The 23,178-nt window shown below is 40.1% G+C and overlaps 1 protein-coding gene across 4 annotated transcripts in view; it reads left to right on the top strand.

Moving 5' to 3' along the window:
* Positions 1–23,178, top strand: part of IL12RB2 (interleukin 12 receptor subunit beta 2) — a 74,960-nt gene that overhangs the window by 25,361 nt on the left and 26,421 nt on the right. For all 4 annotated transcript variants that reach the window (XM_034653652.1, XM_034653651.1, XM_011228353.3 and 1 more), the window contains exons 7-9: positions 153–303; positions 9,886–9,965; positions 20,978–21,197. In XM_034653652.1, the coding sequence (XP_034509543.1) occupies positions 153–303; positions 9,886–9,965; positions 20,978–21,197 (451 nt within the window). The remainder of the gene's footprint in view (positions 1–152; positions 304–9,885; positions 9,966–20,977; positions 21,198–23,178) is intronic.

Here is a 23,178-nt window from a genome sequence, read left to right on the forward strand (position 1 = left end):
TTGGTATTCAATAACCCTGTCATTGTCTTCTCAATGAATGACAGATCTAAAAAATAGAAAGGGTTATCTACTCAAGTTTCTTGCCTATGTGTGTTAAAATTCTTTATTTTAATTTTAATAGACCTCTTTAAAAAAATCTTGTCTGATTCAAGGTCAATGCTACAAATGCCAAGGGAAGACATGATTTGCTGGACCTGAAACCATTTACAGAGTATGAATTTCAGATTTCCTCTAAGCTACATCTATTTAAAGGTAGTTGGAGTGATTGGAGTGAATCATTGAGAACACAAACACCAGAAGAAGGTATGTGTTTTAAAGAGGGGAGTGGGAGGAGAGGGAGGAGAGACAGGAGGGGGAGAGGAAGATATAAGGATTTCCTTGGAATAGGATCTCTAAAGTACTGGTACTGAACCAACAAGTTAATTTAATGCATTAAATGAGTGCATTAATTAATAAGTCAATTTGACATTAGCTTAAGTACTGTAATTGTCCAGGGCGATATGTTTATATTGCTAGGCAATTTTTAACAGGCAGTCAAGTCCTACTCTTGCTTGTTACATGTTGTCATATTGGTTACAAGCTGATGCTTCAGTAATGTTTAGTTATAACTCCATTTCTGTTTCTCTTCCTATCTCAGGAATTCTCATTCCACAAAACCATAACCAGTAATTTCATATCTTTGTGAAAGTTAAAACTTGATACATTTTTCTATGAAAAATTTTTCTATGAAAAATAATTTTCTATGAAAATTAAAAGCTTGAAAGAAGGTGTCCTCTGGAGACATAACATTTTAAATAAAGGTTAACATCCAGCAATCCTGTCTCCTCCAAACATCATGGCACTGCAGCTCATCACGCCTCTGATACTTGTTGCTCCAATGAGGGCCACCAGATTGCCCATAGCTATGGAAAGGATATCAAATATAATTCTCAGTCTGACGGGCTTTTCTTTTTGGCAAGTATAGGGAAGACAACTTACGAAGGTGCAACCAAACATTTTATTGGAGCAAAATTACCTGTATGAGCTTTATGCCAATATTAGCAAATCTTTGGATACACAAGAAGAAGCCATCTGAGTGAGAGTTTTTAACAGCACTCAGCACTCATTTAGTGACATACTATACAATTTTTCTCGATCTGTAAATTTGGCTCAGAAAAGAAATTATTGTCATATAATCCATTGCTTATATTATGTGGAGATTCTGAAGTACTAATGTCTCACATTAGTACTTAGATTTTCTCAAAATCTAAGTGTTTATTTGTAAAATTTATGGATATGTGTGCCTGTAAGTTAGTCTCATAAGTTACATTCATTTTCCGTGAGCTGCTAATGGCCTTTGAGTGCTGATGACACTTATCAGTGATACCCCAATGACTTTCAAGGACCCAAAGTGTTTATTAATAAGATATAATACCCAATATACAAATTGTAGTATAATTGTGTATTCTTCCTTTCTTCTGTCAATTGCATTTCTGTATTTTAAAAAATATTTTAAAATAAATCCACCCAACAAATTATAATTCATTCCCTCTCATTTTATGATGCAGATCTCTTAAATTAATGTTGAGCCACTTGTTCCCCATTTAAATGTTTGTCATTTTTATAATCCAGAGCTTACTCTTTTTATAATTTTATTACACATAGTCAAAGTAATGTATTTTTTAAGTACCTCATGGATTAGACTTTGTTTATATGCCTTACAGATAAAATTTTTGAAAATGATCCATATTTTATGTCCAAGGCCAAGGTAGTAAATAGGCTGAGAACTTTTTAAGTTCTATCACATTAGGCTTAACTATAAACCAAGGAAACTGGGCTTGTGAATTCTTGTCATTCTTACTGACATTTAGTAATGAGCTGTTGGAGATGTGTGAAGAGGATTTTTTTTTTTTTATGTCTATCTGTTGAATTAAAAACCCTCCAAGGTAGGACAGTAACTTCCTCACAGCCCCTAAAACAAACCACTATCATAACAATGAGTACAGCAGCTTGTCATGGTTGTGAACTCATGGACAGTTATGAATTGAACCAAGGAACTGGCTCGTTCAGAGTAATCGCAGGGGTTTGTGAAGAAACCCATCCTCCGAGGTATCACGTTTACCAAGCTCTGCTGGCTTCCTTTCAGTGTCTGCATTTCCCTTGTCATGTTTGATCTTTCTGTGGGTTTATGCAAGGCCTCTTCCCTCTTACTCTGAGCAGCATGGTTTTCACCCCTTACCGCTGTTTCTGTCATCAGTTTCTTTATGAAACACCAACTGATGTCACCTAAAAGGTGTGAATTTTTTTTAGCACTTCTTCCTTTTCAACTTTTGACTGTGTATGCATATGTAACTTGGCATTTGAAAAAATTACTAGTAAGCTTTTTTTTTTTTTTTTTTTTTTTTTAGTTTTTAAAACTGTGAATGACCTTACGATAGAGCTCTTTGCAACCTTTGCTGCTCAAAACTGAGATCAATGTTATCTCCTGGTGGATTGGGCACAGTTATTTAGATCATGTCAGCAGAGAATGAGGGCTTTATTTACTCCATATGGCCCTTTCCTATGTCATTAAATTCAACTTCTGTCATGGTCCTCCATGAAACACACTTTTTAAATGGCCACTAAATGAAAAGGAGGAGGAAAGAACTTGCTTTCCTTTGTTGAGGAGGACAATCCCTCAGTTAGTATCTATCAAAAGCAGGCCTGATTCTGGGAACTGAGCAACCATATTTTGACTGTAGTGGAAAAACATTCTTGATTTTGATCTGCATGGCCTCCAGACAAGCCTGAGAATATGCCCAGGTGTTAGGGGAAAGTGATTCCCTCACCACTCAGAGCACCCAGGAGGAGACTGCAAAATAAAGATGAACAGGCCATTCCTTAGAGCTGTGGTATCAATTAGGTGTTTCTGTCTGCTCATTCACCATTTTTAAAGTCTTATTTACATGTTTTGAAACTTATACTCTACTATGGACAATTAATAAAGGAAATGTTACATGCTCAAACTCATGCCAGAGCAGTAAAGGAGTAGCCCTCCCCCATCATAGGTGACAGCATGGATGATTGGTGAGAGATCCCCAAAGGGGAAAAAATGCAGGGTTACCAGTTGCAACCACCCCTTCTCAAGTTGAGACGCTAGGCAATTCACTCAGTCTTTTGTAATTCTGAAATATTGCCAAGATGGGTTAATTTAAATGAAGAGAAGGACCCTGACCCATGGTAAGCATTCAGTAAATTTAGCTGTTGTTTTCTTCATTTGAAAAGGAGCTTGTTCAAGGTTCCAGAACTAGTAAGTAGAGAAGCCAGGTTTTGAACACTGGTCTGTTCATTGCATAGCCCAAGCTCTTTGCTTTGCACCCTTCAGTTACCTGGCTCTGACAAGGCCAATTAAATGCTAGAGGTTATTTTACCATTTTGGTTAGCAAGTACTTCATAACAGTCTAGCGTAGGGGTCAGCAAACATTTGCTGTAAAGGTCTAGACAGTAAATATTGTCAGCTTTGCAGACCATATCTCTGTCACAAGTACTAAAATCTGCTATTACAGTGTGCAAGCAGCCAATGACAGTGTATAAATATGTAGACAAAGCTATGTTCCCATAAAACCTTATTTATGGACACTGAAATTTGAATTTTATGTAATTTTCATATATCAAGAAAAATTATTCTTCTGTTTGCGTTCAACCACTTAAAAATGTAAAAACAAAAAGTAAAAACCATTGTTAGGCCACAGGTTGTACCAAAATAGGGAACAGATTTGGCCCACAGGCCGTAATTTGCTGACTCCTAAACTAGCTAAACTTGAATATATCATATTTGTGTCTTTCTGCTTAATGCTTGAGAAAATGAGAATGAAACATTCTTAGCCTTTGAAAGAGACTTGCATGCAAACATTTTCATTAGAAGGAAAATGTTATGTTTGAGATCCAATGACAGTCCCTGCCCTCCTTTCTTTTTTTGGTCCCTTCTAAGCCCAACACCTATCCTGGAAGAAATCAATGTCTGGGCTCAATTATTTGATAAGTTGGTGATTATCCCAAAGAAAGAAATGCTTTCCCTGTGCCCTTTCAAGCAGACACCAATGAAAAAAATACGCTTCCCTAGATGATCTGTGAGGAAGGTGTTTGTGTATCAGGAACTATCCTAGGTGCTAGGATAGATGATAACTAGTCAGATCTTCAGACTCAAGGGCTTATAGTCTATTTTGGAACATTAGGGAAAGATCCCTGAAGGATATGACACCAAGAAGAAATGCAAAGTTCAAAGGGAATCTTGTGGCTGGCCTTCCCTCACCTGGAACATATGGTTTCCAAGGTCATTGCAGTAGGAGAAAGGAGCTAGTTTCTCCTTGAAGTACTAGATTCTTTAGAATTCTGTGAAATCTCATATTCCTGGATTTTATTCTGCTTTATTGGCCAGTTGTTCTTGGTCCCTTGCTGGTCATTTTTCTCTTCTCAGTATCAATCCCTATGGCTCCCTTTTTTTCCCAGGTGACCTTATCCAGTCCCATGGCTCTAAAACTAGACAAACAGATGATAGAGAGAAGATAGATAGTTAGATGATTGATAGATAGATGATAGATAGATGATAGATAGATAGATAGATAGATGATAGATAGATAGATAGATAGATAGATAGATAGATAGATGATAGATAGATGATAGATAGATAGAAAGAAAGAATATAGTTTCAGTCTTCGACTCCCTCTACAGCTTCAGATTTGTGCTCCTGTAGCCTATTCCATATCCTACCTAGATATGAACAGACATTCTGAACCTCACATAGCCTAGAAAAACTTCATTTTCTCCAAAGCAAAATGTTTCTAAAATACTTTGGTTTCAATATGTTCTATTTCAGTAAACAACACCAACACCTTCCTAATTACTGAAGTCAAAAATCAAGAAATTATACTTAAATCCTCCTTTTCCCCCATCCCCCTATATCAGCACTTGACTCTCCTAAACATATTCAAAATCTGTTCATTCCTTCTGTTGCCAGTATGATTATCCTAGTTTAAGCTACTTTCTCCTTACAAAGGATAACAACAAAATGAACAGTTATGAACCCACCGTTCAACTTAAATACTATAAAGTTACCAATGTATTCTTACCTCTGTCATGTCTCCCCAGAGGTAATATTATCCTGTACATTTATCAGTACTTTTCTCACAGCTTTCAGAAATGTATGTATCTCCAAACAATAATTAGTTTTGCTTGTTTCTGAGCTTAATCAAAATTATATACTGTAATGCAACTTGATCTGTCTTCCATCGGCACTCTGGCACAATGCCTCCACTAGTTTTAGTATGGATGAAACCTCCCCGCTTCTATCAAGAAACAAGCTCTTTGCTTGTGACCTGTATTTTAAAAATGTTAAAAGCTTGGGGTACCTGGGTGGTGCAGTTGGTTAAGCATCCAATGCTTGATTTCAGCTCAGGTCGTGATCTCATGGTCATGGTCTCAGGGTCATGAGATTGAGCCCTGCATCAGGCTCTGCACTCAGCAGAGAGTCTACTTAGGACTCTGTCCCTCTCTCTCTGCCTCTCCCCTGGCGCACACACACTCTCTCTCAAATAAATAAATAAATCTTTAAAAAAAAAGTTAGGGGGTGCTTGGATGGCTCAGCTGGTTGAGCCTTTGCCTTTGGTTCAGGTCATTTTCCCAGGGTCCTGGGATCAAGCCCCACGTAGGGCTCTCTGCTTAGCCAGGAGCTTGCTTCTCCCTCTGCCTTCCGCTTCCCCTGCTTGTGCTGTCTCTCTTTCTGTGTCAAATAAATAAATAAAATCTTAAGAAAAAATGTTAAAAAGTTATGTTTCTTAAAAAAAAAAACAGAGAGAGTCCCCAACTATGTCAAATGCTGCTGAGAAGTCCAAAGACATAAGAACAAAGAAGTGACTATTAGATTTGGCAACACAGATTCACTGCCAACCAGAGGCAGTGTCAGTAGAATGATGGGGAGACGATCTCAGGTGCTGTAGGTGAGAGACTAAACACAGGACAATTCACAGCTCTTCAAGAAGTTCTGTAAAGTAGAGCAGAGATGCAGGGCAGTAGCTGGAGCAGGATGAGGTATCAGGAAGTGCTTTGCCTGGTTTTGTTGTTAGGATCACAGAAAATACAGTGTATTTTCAAGGTAATGATAAGGTCCCAGCAGAGAGAGAGAAATTAATGATGCATGTAAAGTGGGGGAAAGGTCCTTGATAAAGCAAGAGAGGATGGGATTCAGCACTCAGGTTAAGGGGTTGAACTTTGATGGCAGTAGGGGTGCTATGTTTGGGAATTGATAGTGAAGTTTGGAGGTTTCCATGGTGGAAAGATGAGAGAATCCCTGCCTGATTACTTCCTTTTGCTCAGTGAAGTATGAAACAAAAACATCAGTTGAGAGAAACCTATCATTAGAAGTGCTCAGGTGGAGGGAATGACAATACTAGCTACCGGGAAGGAACAACCTGTGGATGGTGGCCCTTCATGACTAGTAAAAGCAGTGACAGAAAGAAGTGGAAAGAGAGAATGAACCAAGTGTTAAACATCATTAATCAAGTAGGAAGAGGAATGGGGGAGTCTGTATAGTGTTTCCCTTACAGGCATAGCTGGTGATAATGTCTGAAAATAAAACTTGTTTAATCAAGTAGATACTTGTAAGATATGTTTGAATCTAATTGTTTAAACCTAGATTTTGGATAAATGATCATCCCCAAAAAGAGCTCATGAAGGAACCAGGGCAGCAAATACCTTATCTCTTCCTTGCCCTGCTTGGAACATAACTTGGATCAAAAAATTCTCCTGTGTTGCCTTTAGTCCACTACCTGAAACCTCCCAAGATAATGCCTTTTCCATATTCTCTTTGTGTTAAATTCCCCATTTTCACTGTTCTTGGAAATCTTTATATTCCTCCTCATTGCCTGTGAAACCTCCACCGAGGGATTGCTTTCCACCTGTGATTCAGTTGCTCTTGTCCACGTTCCTGCGCTTGCCTTGGCTTTAGATATGGATGCTCATCTCAGAAGCACATGGGTTGACTTGATCTGTTTGCCACACATACTGTTTCATAGAAACCCAGAATCTTGGGATTTTGGAATTGAAAGCGCCCTCAAGGTCATTTAGGCCAATCTCCTGCTTAATTTAGGATCTTTGTTTTTTTTCCACACTGGGACTCTGTTCAACCCTAGAGTTTCCCCATTTATTATATAGGAGGTAGTTTCATCTCAGGAGACCTGACTTTCATTTCTGAATATTTGTATTTTTAATCATTTGTGCCCATTTGTTTTGTAATCACTTGAACATTGGCCTTTGAATTTTTTTTTTTTTTCTGGCCTGCCTATAATAGTTTTATCTGCCTTTGTTAGATAACACTGAGGTTAGGACTTCAAGTGATTTTGTGTCAGTTGAATGTCAAAGATTTTCTTTAATACCAGCTTTTATGTTGCTTTAAGCAGCAGTGGTTTAACACCCCTGGTCATGAAATTTTACACTTTGAAACTCACACAGATTCAGCTAATGATTTCTCTCCCATAGAGGCTAACACTGCAGGTGGGCACCATTAAAATTTCAGTTTCACTTGCAGTTTTTCCTTTGAAGAGACTGTGATTCTAGAATTCAATTCTTAGCTCCGTAGTAATCTGATAGGTTGTAGATCTTTAATGAGGCAATGAGTGTTCCTTTAAATTTTTTACCAATATGTAATTAACTGAGACATTAGCACTAAAGAGTCAGCTGGCTTTGACATTGAGCACAACCAAGTTTCCAAATCCTGATTATGTAGTCAATGTCTGGATTATCTAGTTTGTTCAGATCTTTGCTCAATGTGGTGAACTGTAATGGAAGAGCAGGGTCTTTGGAAACAGTGAAACCTGGGCTCAGCTCCTGGCTTTGCCATTTACCAGCTCCAAGTGTTCTGTAGATCTTTAACTTTTGTCAGCCTCCTTGTCCTCAGCTCTAAAACAGGTGTAGCCACATGCACCCCCTGAATTCATTGTGTGACGATTAAATGAGACAATGTACAGTATATGAAGTGTCCAGATATTTCCTGGAACATAGTAAGTGGTTGATAACTGTCAGGTCCCCTTTCCTTCTGTTGCCTGTGCTTTTTTCCTTTTTACATCTGGACTAGTAGGAAAAAAGTCCTAGGCTTGATTTCTGGGTCACTGTTCATAATCCTGAAGGATGGAGAACATTTTCAGAATGTATTTCTTGTCTTTAGGTCCTCACTGCAAGGGTAGAAGTTACCGCTAGTGGGAAGAGAGGGGAAGAAAATAGGTGAATGTTTAGAAAAAAACAGAAAGGGAAGAGGGCGAGAGAGGCAGGAAAAGGAAGTGACAAAGGAAGAGAGTAGAACATGAAAGAGCACCTGTTGAGGGTGGAAGTATTGTAGAGAAATTGTAAGCCTTCTCAGAGCCAGGTAACTGCAGGGTGCAGAGCAAAGAGCTTGGGCTACGCGATGAAACAGACCAGTGTTCAAAACCTGGCTTCCCCACTTACTAGTTCTGGGACTGCGAACAAGCTCCTTTAGTTCTCAGCTCTTCATTTTCCAAATGAAGAAAACAGCAACAGCTAAATTTACTGAGTGCTTACCAGGATTCTTCTATTCATTTAATTCTCACAACAGCCCCATGTGACGTATAGAACTATGCCACTCATTCAACAGATGAGGAAACTGGCTTAAGGACGTGGTTAACATTGTTCAAGATTGCAGAGCTGGGATTTGCCCATAGATGGTCTCGCTCTGGAGTTCACACTTCAACCACTGCACTAGAGCTGCGTACATCGTGGCTGGGGGGTAGGGGGTGGGGGGAGGAGGACACGGGAAGTAACTGTGAGTGGGCCCCCACAGGACCTGCCCAGAGTATGTGCAGGTGCATGTGCTTCCTACCCTTCCCTCTTTCTCTTCTCCTCTCCCTGGCTTCTTGTCCTCTGTTTTGCCAGTGGGACTTAATGTTCTGGAAACTTCCATCTGGTTAAATGGAACTTACCACTCGAGAAGGAACCCCTGTGCAGCTCCATCTCAATACACTCTAAGTGTCAGCGTAGACAAGTTACATTGGTGCAGTTGAAGACTGTTTTCAAGGGCTCCTTCTATGAATCCCACCCCTGACTATAAATCAAGACAAATCTGAAAATGGGAGAAATAAAACTATTTCACCCACTCACTTGGGTGCACACACTGTCTCTTACACACATAGGAGTTGCTTATTTAGTTCCTTTTCTAATCTGTTTGATTGATTTTTTCAAATTAAATTAGGTCAGCCTGTGTTTTAGCATCAAGTAGCTAATATTGCCTGAATTGTCCATTCGTTCATTCATCACCTAACAAAGAATTATTGGGAACCTGTTACATTCTAAGCACTGCACAGGTATGAGGGATAAGATGAATGAGATAGGCCTTCCTTTCAAGTAGATCGTTGCCTAATGATCATAAAACCAAATAATTATGCCACAACATGGTAAGTTCAGGAATGGAAGTGAGCCCAGAGTTTATTGTTTGTATTTTACATTTTTACAGGGTCAAAAAATATGTTCCTTATGATTTATGGTTTTCTTTTTCTGCTGAGAATTCTTTCTGCATTCCAACAAAAAAGAAAGAACCACACATACTATCTTTGACTTATTTTCTTAATACATATTTTAAGAGTAAATTAGCAATCTAATTTCCTCCTCATCATTTTTTAAGATTTGTTTTTAAGGTAACCTTGTATTTTCTATGGACAACAATATACATGTTCATTGTTTAACAAAAAGAAAGCAATACTGGGGCACGAAGAAAATTGAAATTGTCCTATAATCCTACTCTCCCAGAGTTATTCATTAAATAAGTAATTGCCTTTGAAAGGTTTTATACTGTGTATCTGTGGGTATATATGTGTGTGTTTGTGTGTGTGTATACAAAAATATGTTTTTCCCCCTTCAAAACAGAGCCTACAGGGACATTGGATGTCTGGTACATGAAACAGCACATTGACTACAGTAGACAACAGATTTCTCTTTTCTGGAAGGTAAGTTTTCAGTGTCAATATAAAGTTCAAGAGAATTATATATTTAATTGTTTTTTTTGTCTTATTTTGTTTTTATTGAGATATAATCATTATGTAAAAATAATTATATTGTTGAACAATGTTTTAAGGCCAAAAAAATAAGTTTTACTTCCATAATGGCTTTATACAAGGTTTCAGAGATTTAGTTGGAGCACATTTTTCTCAGTGATATCCTCGTGACACTTGACTCAAGGTCATTTACTTCGGCCAGATAAGGGTGAGAGCTCTGATTTCTCTCCTCCACACAGCCACATCGTTTCCCCATCCACCTCCATCCCTTCCCATCCCCAGGCATGTCTGACACCACTGCAGCATTTCTTCTGACTCTTGCCCCTCTCAGCTTCCCTATCTCCCCTGCAGACCACATGCCCAGCAGTGACTATGCCACCTTATTCACCTTTTTGGGAAATTAAAGATGGGAAGTGTGTGGATATGGATATTCAGGAATATATTTTCTACAGTCACCGAAAAGGGAGAGGGTGGAAAGAAGGCTTCTCTACCTCAAGAACTAAAGTCATAGTAGAAAATAGTGTGAACAGGAACAGAAAGGTGCTCTTCCTCAGGAATAGTAGTAAAACAGTGGTGACTTGAACAACCTTCCAGAAAACAGTGAGGCCTAATGTTATTACAGGATGTGAGAGTTTCACAAAGTGCTGAGATCTGGGGCGGTTGTTTCACGTAATCCTTTAAAAACCCTGTGAGGTAGGTACTAGGTATCCCCACTTAACAAATGGAAAAACTGAGTTAGAGAGAGGATGTTCTTCCTACAGTTACCCAGTTACTAAGTGCAGAATTGAGACTGAAACCCCATCCAGACCTCTTTCTGCTACATCATGACTCATCTTAATGAAAAGAAAATACTGGTTGAATTGATCTCCTGATTGGCATGCTCATAAGAGGTTTTCAGGTGAGCTGCACGCCTCTTTACTTCCCCAAGCCTGCATCCCTCTCACCACACCTCTTCCAGTTAAGGGTAAATCAACAGTTTTGGAATTATGAAGCTGATGAGCATGAAACCCGAACAGTCAGAGAAATGAATATAAAGTCCTCTGTTGGGGTTAGCATGATAGAGTTTGATAATTGCAATCTTCTTCAGTTTTAAGAAATGAGCCGGGCAATAAATGAGCTCTTTCTCCCTCTTTTCCTTTCCCTCACATGCACACAAAATGTCTGGTATGAGACTACTATAAATAGCTTGGTGAGTCATAATCAAGCTCTTCACTCTGAAACTAAAACTGCAGCCTAAAATTTATTTTAAAATAAAGCCATGTTTAAGAGCAAGACAATTCTCAAAGCAAGACATTTAGAGCAGCCATAATTTGTGAATATTATAGAAGAAACCAGCTCAATTCTTGGCTGTTGGTTTTCATTGTCACAAGTAAGCACCTGGTTAAAACCAAAATTCCTTCTTCCATAAAGATTCCTTTTCCCCAAATGTCCTCAGCAGACATCTGAAAAGATATACTGTTTTAGTTCCGATAAACATTTGTTAGCCACAGGTAAGGGTCAGCCAACGTGCATATGCAAATTCTTCTCTGCTTCTCATTTTAATCTTGCCCCTAATCCTTGAAAAGCCTAAATTCTAAAGTGAGGTCTTGGGATTCAAAAAGACTTCAGTTCTCTTCTAGTCCATCCTTCCTGTCATAAACATTGCTTCCATTCCATCCAGGATAGACAGCTACCTCTACTGGGATCATCTGGGACAGGGAGAATTCTACTTTGTAAGCAGTCCATGCTGTGGTGGACATCTCTTATTGTTGGAAAATGTTCCCTTCTGGGGCGCCTGGGTGGCTCAGTCTGTTAAGCAGCTGACTCTTGATTTTAGCTCAGGTCATGATCCCAGGGTCCTGGGATCAAGTCCTGCATCGGGCTCCATGCGCAGTGGGGAGTCTGCTTGAGGATTCTCTGTCCTTGTCCGTCTGCCCCTCCCCCAACTCATGCACACACACTCTCTCTCTCTCTAAAATAAATAAATAAAACTTTTAAAAAATTTCCCCTTTTGTGGAGCCAGAATTGTGGGTGCTAGACTGGAACTGGCTTGAATAAGAAACCAAAAATGTAAATACTAGAAATTTCTACAACTTGGCACTCGATGGTGATCAAGACAGGACACCTTCAAAACCTTCGATGACTATCCAGCCTGAGAGGCTCCTTAAGGAATGTTGGATCTAGTCCTCAGTTTTTCAGGGCCATTACAGGATTAAGTCCTTTTCTGCAAAATCCTGGGCTTCTTCAGTGGCCCCAAGTAGGCCACTTACCTGGAAATGGGAGTAAAAGACTGACCAGAGTTACTGAGATGAGCAGGCCTGCTTTGGACCACGAACTACAGAGCCTGAGAGCCAGAAGGAATGTAAGCTGTGTGCAGTCCCACCACTCGCGTTACAAATGCAGAAACAGGTCTAGGGAGATGAAGTGACCCCAAAGTGAGGATTTCAGGTACTATGGTATTTGCTGCTGGGAGACTTACCTGAGCAGAAATCACTGCTCCTTCTGTCTGGAACCCCTTCTGTCCCACTCATCCAACTGGGGATTCCTCACACTACTCTCAGGCAGGCTTGGGAATTTGATGGGATGGTGCCATGACATAGGGACTCATCTAAATGACAAACTAGAAAGAAACGCTGCAGCCAGATCGGTTGCTTTGTGGTAGGGCCCAAATCAGACCTCAATGGGAAAGGAAGCAAAGACGTATGTGTGTGGTGGCTTTTTTTTTTTTTTTTTCACTTTGATCAGTACTGGGAAACCCAATGAAAGGGACACCCTGCTACTGCGGAGAGGGGGATTTCAGGTCTTGGCACCAAAGGAAGCCCCAGGTAAAACCCCATTAGTCTATGAACAAAGTGAGAACATGTTTCTCTAGCAACTGGGGAAATGTGAGATGACCTTTCATTTTTGTAGGATGTTTACATCAGAAGAGAACAACTTGGTGCTGAATGGGTATGTGAGCGTGTGAAGTATGAATGTAGGTGAGTGTGAGTACGTATGTGTGAGTAAGTGATGTCTGTGCGTGTGTGTTGTAGTTGTACGTGAGTGCAAAGGGTAAGTGTGAATGTGTGTGTGAATGGGTGAGTTTTTTATGTTTGTGGGTGTGAGTGTAGGTATGTATATACGTATGTATGAGTATATGTATATATACTCATGTATATATGAGTATATGTGTCAGTGTGGGTGCATGTAGGTGAGTGTCTTAGTCCATTTGGGAGCTAAACAAAATACCATAGACCGGCTGGCTTATAAACAACAGAAATCTATTCGTCACGGTTATGGAGGCTGGAAGTCCAAGATCAGGTGTCATCATGGTCAGGTGAGGGGCCTCTTCTGGGTTGCAGACTTCTTGTTGTATCTTCACATGGCAGAAGGGGCTAGTGAGGTGCACCTGGATGGCTCAGTCGGTTAAGTGTCTGCCTTTGGCTCAAGTCAGGATCTCAGGGTCGTGGGATCAAGTCTCACATCGGGCTCCTTGCTCAGAGAGTGGGGAGTCTGCTTCTCCCTCCACCCCTTCCCCTGCTCATGCTTATGCTCTCTCTCTTTTTCTCTCTGAAATAAATAAATCTTAAAAAAAATAAAAAGAGGAAGGGGCTGGTGAGCTCTGTGGGGTCTTTATAAGGGCACTAATCCCATTCATGAAGCCTCCACTTTCATGACTTAATCACCTCCTAGAGGCCTTATCTCCTGATACCATCACACTGGGAATTAGGATTCCAACATAGATGTGAATCTTGGGGACACACAAACATTCAGACTATAGCAGTGAGTGAGTATGAGTATGTGGGGGGGGGGTGTGGGGGTATGTTTGTGAACGTGTATATATGAATGTGAGTGTGGGAATGTGTTGAGAGTGAAGGAGACCTTTGCTTTGTTGTTCTGGTTCTTACCTATTTACTCTGGGTTTCTCCTGAAGGGTTTCTTCTGAAAGTTCTGTTTCCTCAAAAATATCTTGTGCTTTTTTTTTTCTGTAGCCATTTTTAAGACAAAAATTCTTTCTGTATTGAAGCCCAAAAGTACAACTTAATCTATGAAATAAAACAAAAATACCTAGGTATGTTAAAACAATAAATGCAATAACAAGTAGAAAGTGTTGCTCTGTCACAAAGAACCCCAATGTTTTATGTTAGAGTCCTTCCGAGGGGCCTTTTAGCCTCCTCTCCCTCAGATTCCCTGTCTCTTCCTTCTGTGCAAAGTTTCGTATTATTTCCTTTGCTTTGATTAAGCATTTCAATCCATGATTCCAATACACCTTTATTCCACTTAACACAATATGTATTCTTTAAGAAGAAAATCACCTTGTAGATAGATAGATAGATAGATAGATAATGTATGAAAAGATAGGACAATGGGCTTAAACCACATTAACCTTTCCAGTTTCCTCTGTTAATTTCTTAATCATGGCAGATCATAAACTTTCTGAAATTGTGTTTGAGGCCATGGACCTGGAAGAGAAATATGTGTTTATAAATGAAGCCAGCTTCACTATATTTATCATCCATTCACTGGGATTGGACACTGTTGCATTGCCAGGGATATAGAAGTGAATAAGGCAAATTCTGTCCTCGGGTGCTTGAGCTCACAAACCAGCACAAGGACAGAGATGGGGATGATGAGGGCACTCAGCTGTCAAGGAGCAGTTCGAGATTCAGTTGGGGGGATTATGATCAGGGTCAGCCAGGAGAGCAGGGGAATGGGTGAGGGGTCACAGAAGACCTCTTGCAAGGTAATACTGGAATGGACCCCAGAAGAACACGTTAGCTGGGACAAGGGTGAGAGAACATTTGGTAGGAGGTAAAGGATGTAAAGGATCACTGTAGTGAAGCACTATCCCATAGAAATATAAATCAAGCCATAAATGAGAGCCACATGTATCATTTCAAATTTTCTTGTAGCCACATTTAAAACACAAAAATGTGGAATTAACTTTAATAATATATTTTATTTGGCCCAATTATGTATGGAATATTATCACTTCAACATGTAATCAATATTAAAAATTATTGATTAGCTATTTTACATTCTCTTTATCCTACTAAGTCTTTGAAAGCTGGCATGTCTACTAAGTGCCCGTGGGTACGGTGACTAAGAGCTGCCCTTCCAGAGAGCAGCACATCTCAGTCACGCTTCAAGAGCTCCGTGGCTGCGTGCAGCCAGCACCTCCCTCCTGTAATGAACAGGGCGCCTCCAGGGCCTTCACAAGCAGTAGAGAAGAGAGTTAGGCAAACTCGGTTCCAAAAGTGGGGGGAGATTTGGTGGGTTTTACTCATTTGCTAAGTGAAGTAACTCATTTGGATAAACAGCTACCCTCAAACCACAGAAGGCAATAAGAAAGAGAAAGTAACAAGCCCCGTACACCACTTCACAGCAGAGCCTCAGAAATGCTGCTGTGGCCAGAGGCAGCTTTGTTAGTACATTCCCTTTGTCTCTTTCTCCCTGTATCTCTCTGTGCTGCATGAAGAATATTCCAATCCATATCACATTGCACTGAGTAGATGTGTCCTTTGCCCTCCTCATATGAAAGAAATCCAGTAAATGTAGGAAAGTCTTACTTGTAATCTGATTTATATTGACGTAGAACAAAGGTATATCATAAATCCACGGGGAAGAATCGCTGTTGGGAGCCTGAGGCCTTTATATAATTAGAGGAGGCGTCCAATCTCAGAATTGATATTTAAATACTAAAGCAGCAAATGGGAAGGTTTTGATAGTTTTGTTGTAATATTCAACTCTGTCTTCTTCCCTTTCCCAGCAGGCTGGCACAGCCTTTCTAAGGTATTTTTAGAAAGAACAGGTTGTTTTGCCTTGCTTACTAGTCATACATATTATACTAGCTGTTATGTAGGGAATTTCAGTTGGATGTGAGAATGTGGTCAATGACGAAGATAAGAACGTGGGTAGCAGAGAATTAACAGAAAATAGAAAACAGAGATGGAAGGGGAGTTCAAGTTTTGCTCTGACAGTTTCTGTTATTTTGATGTTTTTCTGATACAAAATAAGGTAGAAATCATTATGTCAGGGTAACTAGCATGAGTATTAGTATCAAATAATTTCAGGGTAGCAGAACACCTGGGTATCTACTTAGTGCTAACACGACAGCAGTTAAGAGTTCATCTTCTAGGTAGAGCTGTGCTGTCTGTGTTCAAGTGGAAGCTTCAACACTTAACTGGCTGTGTGGTTCTTGAGCAACGTGCTTATCCTCTCCGTGCCTTCCTTGCCTTACAAGTAAAGTGCAGATAGTAATAGTATTTACCACATGAGGTGGTTGCGAAGATTAATGAGAGAATCATGAAAAGTGTTTGTTAAGTCACTAGAAGGCAAACATGGTGCAAGACGCCAAGGACACAAAGATGGGCTGACAGGCTAAGTGGGAGGACAGATCCATAGATAGATCACTTCAGTACAGTGATTTTTTAAAACTTCCAGATGAGGTTGCCTTTTGAGTTGCTCCTTCAGTTTGGAACGGGGTTGCTGAAAACAGTCATGAGTTCTGAAATCAAGGTACCCAGGCTTAAACCCACAAATTATATGTACTTTGTAATCAACTGTATGACATTGGTGAGACTTCCATACAGAGCCGTGGTGGGAGCCGAGTCAAGATGGCCTGGCTTTCCATAGATTGATGGAAGTGTCATATGACTACAGTGGGAAAAGTACCAATTAGGATGATTTTTATATTAGAATAACCAAGAGCAGGGAACTCACCAAGTGGCTGACATCTGCCATGCGCCAAGCACTCTTTGAAACCGTTTGCTTCCCTCAACACATTGCATCCTCCAGTAAGCCTAAGCTGTACATAGAATTATTATTACAGATAAGTAAATTGAGCCTCAGAGAGGTAAAATAATTGCTCAAGGTCACACAGCTGCTGTGTGGTGGAGCAGGAAAGTGAACTCTCTGCCCTAATAAGAAAAACTAACCTCGCCCCTCAAAAAGTCTTCACAGACAAAACTGTGAGGTATTCAAATTCCCCAGCTTTCTAAGAGGTCTTGATTACAGACTCATCTTTGATGTAGGCTTAGTTCTGACAGATTTGTGTGTGTTTGTTTGTTTGTATCAGGGGAACTTCAGAATAAAATATCAATTTATGACAAGTACAGTAGTTTTTTCTTTAAGTACTAATAAGAAATGATTTATCAAGTCGCAGAAACACCCTTCCTCCCATATACTTAAAAACAAAACAGGGGTGCCAGGCTGGCTCAGTCAGTGGAGCATGCGACTCTTGATCTCAGAGTTGTGAGTTTGAGCCCCATGTTGGGTTGTAGAGATTACTTTAAAAAAAATAAAATTTTAAAAACAAAACAAAACAGAGGCCTTACATTCTGACATGAACCAGATTTTGTCCTATCATGTCCTATATTCACCACATTAGTTTTGACACTGAAAGCATTTTTAGCCAACAGAACTCTCACAATAGTTCTATAAGTTTGCTGCTCACTCTTTGCCTCTCAGACAAACCTAAGTCAGAAAAGCTAAGTGTACTAAGGTTAGATTTCTTGCAGAGCAGAAAGAAAACTGATTTTTCTTTAGGCAATAAGACAGCTTTTCATGTCTAGCACACTCTTACCGGTAGGAGAGGGTGACAATGACAGTAACACTGGCTTGACACCCCTTTCAGCACTGCCCATAAAGGTACAAGAATACCAGGGACACCAGACACATCCCGGACATCATCTTCCTCCCTCATGCCCACCAGGGGGCGCACGAAAATCTCACCTCACTTTTCTGTGGCAACTACTTCAGTCGGTTTCTTACCCTCAGGACAGGGAGACATGAGGACTAAATGTGACAGTTGAAGTAAATCTTCTGACTTATGGTATGGCCCAATAAATGATAGTTTCTCCCTATAACCCACCCAAATATATAAACATTAGAGTAAAAGTAAGTTCATCTGGAAAGACCCAGCCGGCTCCTCAGCTGGCAGTTCTTCTGGGTTCACAGCTAGTCTCCTTGTGACCTAAGGCCTGTTGACTCTGGAATAAAAGAATTCTGGATCTCCACCTTCCCAACATTGCTGACCTGATGTCTGCTGTTGATGCTCCACATTAGAGCGTACCTCAGCCTCACAATTAGACAAGCTGCTGTCCAACTTTGGGCCAGAAGGGTGACTGAGGATTCCAACTACGAAACATCATGCTCCGTGGTGACCGGTTCATTGTTGCAGGCTTGCCAGCGTAAGGAGCAGCACATCAGAATAGAGGGATCGCTAAAGTCAGGATCCCTGGATTCCCCTCTCAGCTCTTCCCTCTGTTCCTTGAGTGGCCTTAAGCAAGTCATTTCATGTCCTGGACTTATTTCCTATTGACAAAATGAAACGTCAACTTAATTGTTAAACTATAGAGTCATTCCTGGTTCTGTAGTTCTGTGATGGTACTCTGTTACGTCAGGGCCAATATTATCCAGAAGTGATGGATTAACATGCATTATTTGCAAACTTTACATTGCTATTTTTTTAAAACCAAATTAAACTGCTTTCAGTTGCTTTAGGACACTACACCCAGCTGGATAAATACCTGCTTTCCTATTGGCTGATTGGGTTTTTTTGTTCCATGGACCATGTTGGACAAGTCAGGCCCGTTTTCAAATTGGTGAAGGAGACCAATTGCCTGAAAGATGTTAACCTTTATCCCAAAACTTGAGCTTGACATTTTATACAAACATAACTCATGGGATACCATATTTATTTCTCTAACTACCTTAACTACATCTTTACCTTCTGAATGATATTTTAAAGTCTAAAATATGAGATGAGCAGAAAATGCAAGGTTTTGAGTCCAGGCCCTTTACCACCGTCTAGGAAGCTTTACTCATCTTTCAGATCCACGTCTCTTACTAGATCGCTGTAGTGTGTGGTGTGTGGAAATCAGCGAGATTTCCACAGCAGTCACAAGGCAAGTTCATCAGATCCAAGATGACTTGACATTTTCCCTTCTTCCAGTGCTCTATCATAGGATTGATTGGGATTGTTATGGTGTCTCTAAGAGACAATGAGAGAAAGGTAATAAGGGCTGATTTGCAAGGTGTTTTGTTTTTTTTCAGTTAGGGCTCTGGTTCTTCAGTTGTTGGAGTAAGAAGGAAGTCCCTTGGGTTCCTGGCAAAAATGGGGGGCTTTGTGAGCTCAGTTAACTCTTGAGAAGTGCCTTAAGGAGAGGGTACATGGTGTGGGGGTGAAATAATAGTCCTATCTCTAGACCTACAGAGGAGACAAGGGAGAATGGTTTGAGAAACAGTTGAGGGAATGGTCTTCCCTAGCCAGCTTTCGCTTTAATTTACTCTGTTTTTCTCCTATGACAAAGAGCATGTTTATTTTTTTAAAAAATATTTTATTTATTTATGTGACAGAGATAGAGACAGCCAGCCAGAGAGGGAACACAAGCAGGGGGAGTGGGAGAGGAAGAAGCAGGCTCCTAGTGGAGGAGCCTGATGTGGGGCTCGATCCCAGAATGCCGGGATCACGCCCTGAGCCGAAGGCAGACGCTTAACCGCTGTGCCATCCAGGCGCCCCAAAGAGCATGTTTATTAATAACAGTTCAGAACACTACAATTTCAAAAGCAGACACTTACTTTAATTCACACAACAGGTCTATAAGATTGACTGTGATGGACAATTAAAATGCTAACTTTCTTGGTTCCTGCCAGAACACAAACATGTCTTCTAGGGAAAGGCTGAATGTGCACCCAAAAGAGCCTTCAGCAACATGGCATTCTGGTGCATTGACCATGGTTTAAGATCCAGTCCTGGACTTTGTGGATCCAGAAGAGCACCTGGGATAGGACCTGCATTAATCAAGTTCCCAGAGACTGAAATATAAGAAGCTAGATGTTCATGGATTAATTTACAGTGAGAAATGCAGCTGTTGGGCTACCCAGAAGGCTTGAATCAGCAGATAGGAACATTCTCTCTCAGCATGCTAATTGTTTCTGAAACTAAATTATCATCAGAAGGCCAATTTATTCACTTAAAGTGAAAAATACAAATTTTAAGTGAAACAGATGTTTATGTTACTCCAGCCTCTCCTGACAGATAAATACACAGGAAACCAAATTATTAGAAGATTGCTTAAGGGGTAAGGAATCAGAGAAAGGGGCATTTGCCAGTCCTAATGTGTGTCTTTCAGCACCTGAACCCATAGAAGGACTAGCCTTGCCAAGAAAACCATCATGCTTAAGTCTGACAAGCTAAACCTTCCTCTCCCTGAACTAGACAAGGATGGGCACTGCCAGGGCTGCCCTTGGCCACTCTCCATTTTCATTGGTTCTGTTTCCCATTGGTTCTGGTCCTTATCCAAACAGGGTTACAATACAAATAATTAGTTTTCTGCTTACTTTCTGGGATTGCTCCCAAATGATCTCAATTGGAATTTTTGCAATTCCAAAACTCATTAGTCACACATTTATAAACAGTGTCTTACTTTTCTCGCACAGATGGCTAATCCAGCTCACTAAGTGTGGATTTTACAAGTTTAGCTCTTGAAAATCTCATTTTTGATTTAATGAGCAGCATTACACTTTCTATATGAAAAGTTGTGTGTGTGTGTGTGTGTGTGTGTGTGTGTGTGTAGGGGTGTGTTTCACAGATTGAGAAATGGAGATTCAGAGGGGCCAAGTGCTTTTACTCTGGGTCACACAGCTAGTGGTGCTTGGTAGAGCTGGAACTGAAACCCAGATCATCTGAGTTCAGATTCCACTCTTATTCCATTGGATGTAATTGAGGTTTCTACTGTTAGGAAGTTTCATTTTGAAACAAGAAAGGAAAATCAATGTGTTTTTAAGAATTAGCTTTAAAAAATGTTAACTGATTTTTTCCCCCTATAATGGTGGGCTTGGGTGGAGGCATCAAAATATGCAGGGGAGGAGATAAGAAGATATAAATGAAAAGGTCACTTCTATGTTATCTCCTGCTGCGGCGGGGGGGGGGGGGGGGGGTGGGGGTCCGCGTGTGCATCTTCCCGGGCCAGACGGGACTCANTGGATGTGTTTCGTTGCAGAATATGAGTCTATCCGAGGCAAGAGGAAAAATCCTCCACTATCCCGTGACCTTGCAGGAGGTGGCAGGAGGGAAAGTCACACTACAGAATGTCACAGAACACACCTCCTGGACCTGGGTCGTTCCTAGAACTGGGAATTGGGTTGTAACTGTGTCTGCAGCTAACTCAAAAGGCAGTTCCCTGCCCACTCGTATTAACGTAACGGACCTGCTTGGGCCAGGTAAGTACCAACTTTCCTTTAATATCGCCTATGGGGAATTGTGTCTTATCTCTTCTCTTCCACAGGCTCAGCCCAGGGCCTGGCATGAGCTGCACAGGAATTTAGGTTTTGGAGCCAGAAGCCTTCAGAGGCTCTTTTGCACTTACCCTATGAGTGGCCTTGGACAAGTGAATTAACATCTCTGAGCTTCAATTTCCCCCTCTCTAAAGTAGGATTTATATTATCTGTCTTGCAGGTCATTGTGACGTTAAATAGAGAGAGTAATACATAGCAGGTGCTTAACAAATGTTAGTTAAGGAAATGTTAGTTACATTAAACTGAACACTGATAACTGGCTAATTTTTCTAGGCACAAGAATAATCTGTGTTGTCAAGTTCTAGGAAAAAACATTCTACACTTACAGTCAAAACATATTTTAAAACCAATAGTATTAAAACGAAATTCTGGCTATAATGAAACTGCAGTAAAACTTTTCTATACTACAGCTCTTTATTACACAAATTCAGATATTTATCCAATTATCTACACTGAAATCTCCCAGCTAGCTATCCACATTTTATAGTTGCATGCTCTGAAAACTCATTTCTCAAGATAAAAGCCTATGATTAGTCAATAAATTAGATATAAATGCTATTTCTCAATGTCAAGATCATTGGCCTAACTTTTCCAAAAAATGCCTTATAAAACTATAATTAAATCCTTTCTTAAAATTCAGTGGAACAAGTTTATCTATATATGAGTCTAGCAATCATCGTTTGAAAGAAGCTTCTACCCAAACATGATTATTTTATATACACTGTTAAATTTTAGTTATATATCCTTTCTGTCATATATCCATAAACATAGAGATGGTAGAGTAGATAAAAAACTCCAGAAGAAAATACAAGTAAATATTGATGAAACTTGAGGTTGGTATATGAGTTAGGAATTGCTCTAAGGAGTAAGGGTTGCTCTTACCAGAGGTCTGACTACAGTGGCTTATTAATTCTCTCACATAAAAGAAGTCCAGAGGTAGACAGTTCAGGGCTGGTGTGACAGCTTGGTGACATTATTAGGATTCCAGGCTTCTTCTTTCTGTTTCCTCTGTCAAGTTGGCTTCCATCCTCAACATGGATATGGTCCAAGATGGCTGCCAGAGCTCTATCTACTTTCTTCTAGGAAAAGAAGGAAGAGAGGAAGGCCCACCCTTCACCCTTGAAGAGCTTTGCTCCAGGTCACACAACACACTTGTAGTCATTGACTCAATCTGGTCACCTGGTCACACCCAGCTGCAACGGAGGCTTAGAAATATATTTCAGGCAGTGATGCTCCCTTTCTAAAAAGGAGAGAATAAACTTAATAGGCAACTGGTAATCTGTGACTAATGTGGGTAGGTACCTAAGGCCCAAACCTGAAAAGATGAATTAACTATGGGGAAAGAAAGCTCAAATTCTATGAATAGTAAAATAAAAATTTTTTAAACACCATAAACAAAGCCATAAAAATGTAAATAGCAGTCTAAGAAAAGCATATATCACATTTTTGGCAAAAGGAGATTGATTGATTACCTATCTATCTGTTTATCTTTCTATCTATCTATCTATCTATCTATCTATCTATCTATCATCTACCTATCTACTTTTTCAAATAAGTAAGAGATTGGGGATATCAACAGGCAACTAAAAATTAAACAGAAAAGTAGCAATAAAGATATGAAAATATATTCGGCCTAACTAGCAATCAGTGAGATGCAAATTTTAAGAAAGGATGAGAAACCAAATCAAAACTGAGAAAGAGTAAGTAGAATTAGTATAACCCATGTGGGTGAGTGTGTGGGGAAAAGATATGCCGTACCCTGCTGGTGGGTATGTAAATTGGTACAACTCTCTGAAGACAATTTGGCCATATATAACTTTATTTTTTTAAATGATTTTTTATTATATTATGTTAGTCACCATACAGTACATCCCCGGATTCCGATGTAAAGTTCGATGCTCCATTA

Source organism: Ailuropoda melanoleuca, chromosome 2, assembly GCF_002007445.2.
Source record: "Ailuropoda melanoleuca isolate Jingjing chromosome 2, ASM200744v2, whole genome shotgun sequence".
NCBI classification, from domain to species: Eukaryota; Metazoa; Chordata; class Mammalia; order Carnivora; family Ursidae; genus Ailuropoda; species Ailuropoda melanoleuca.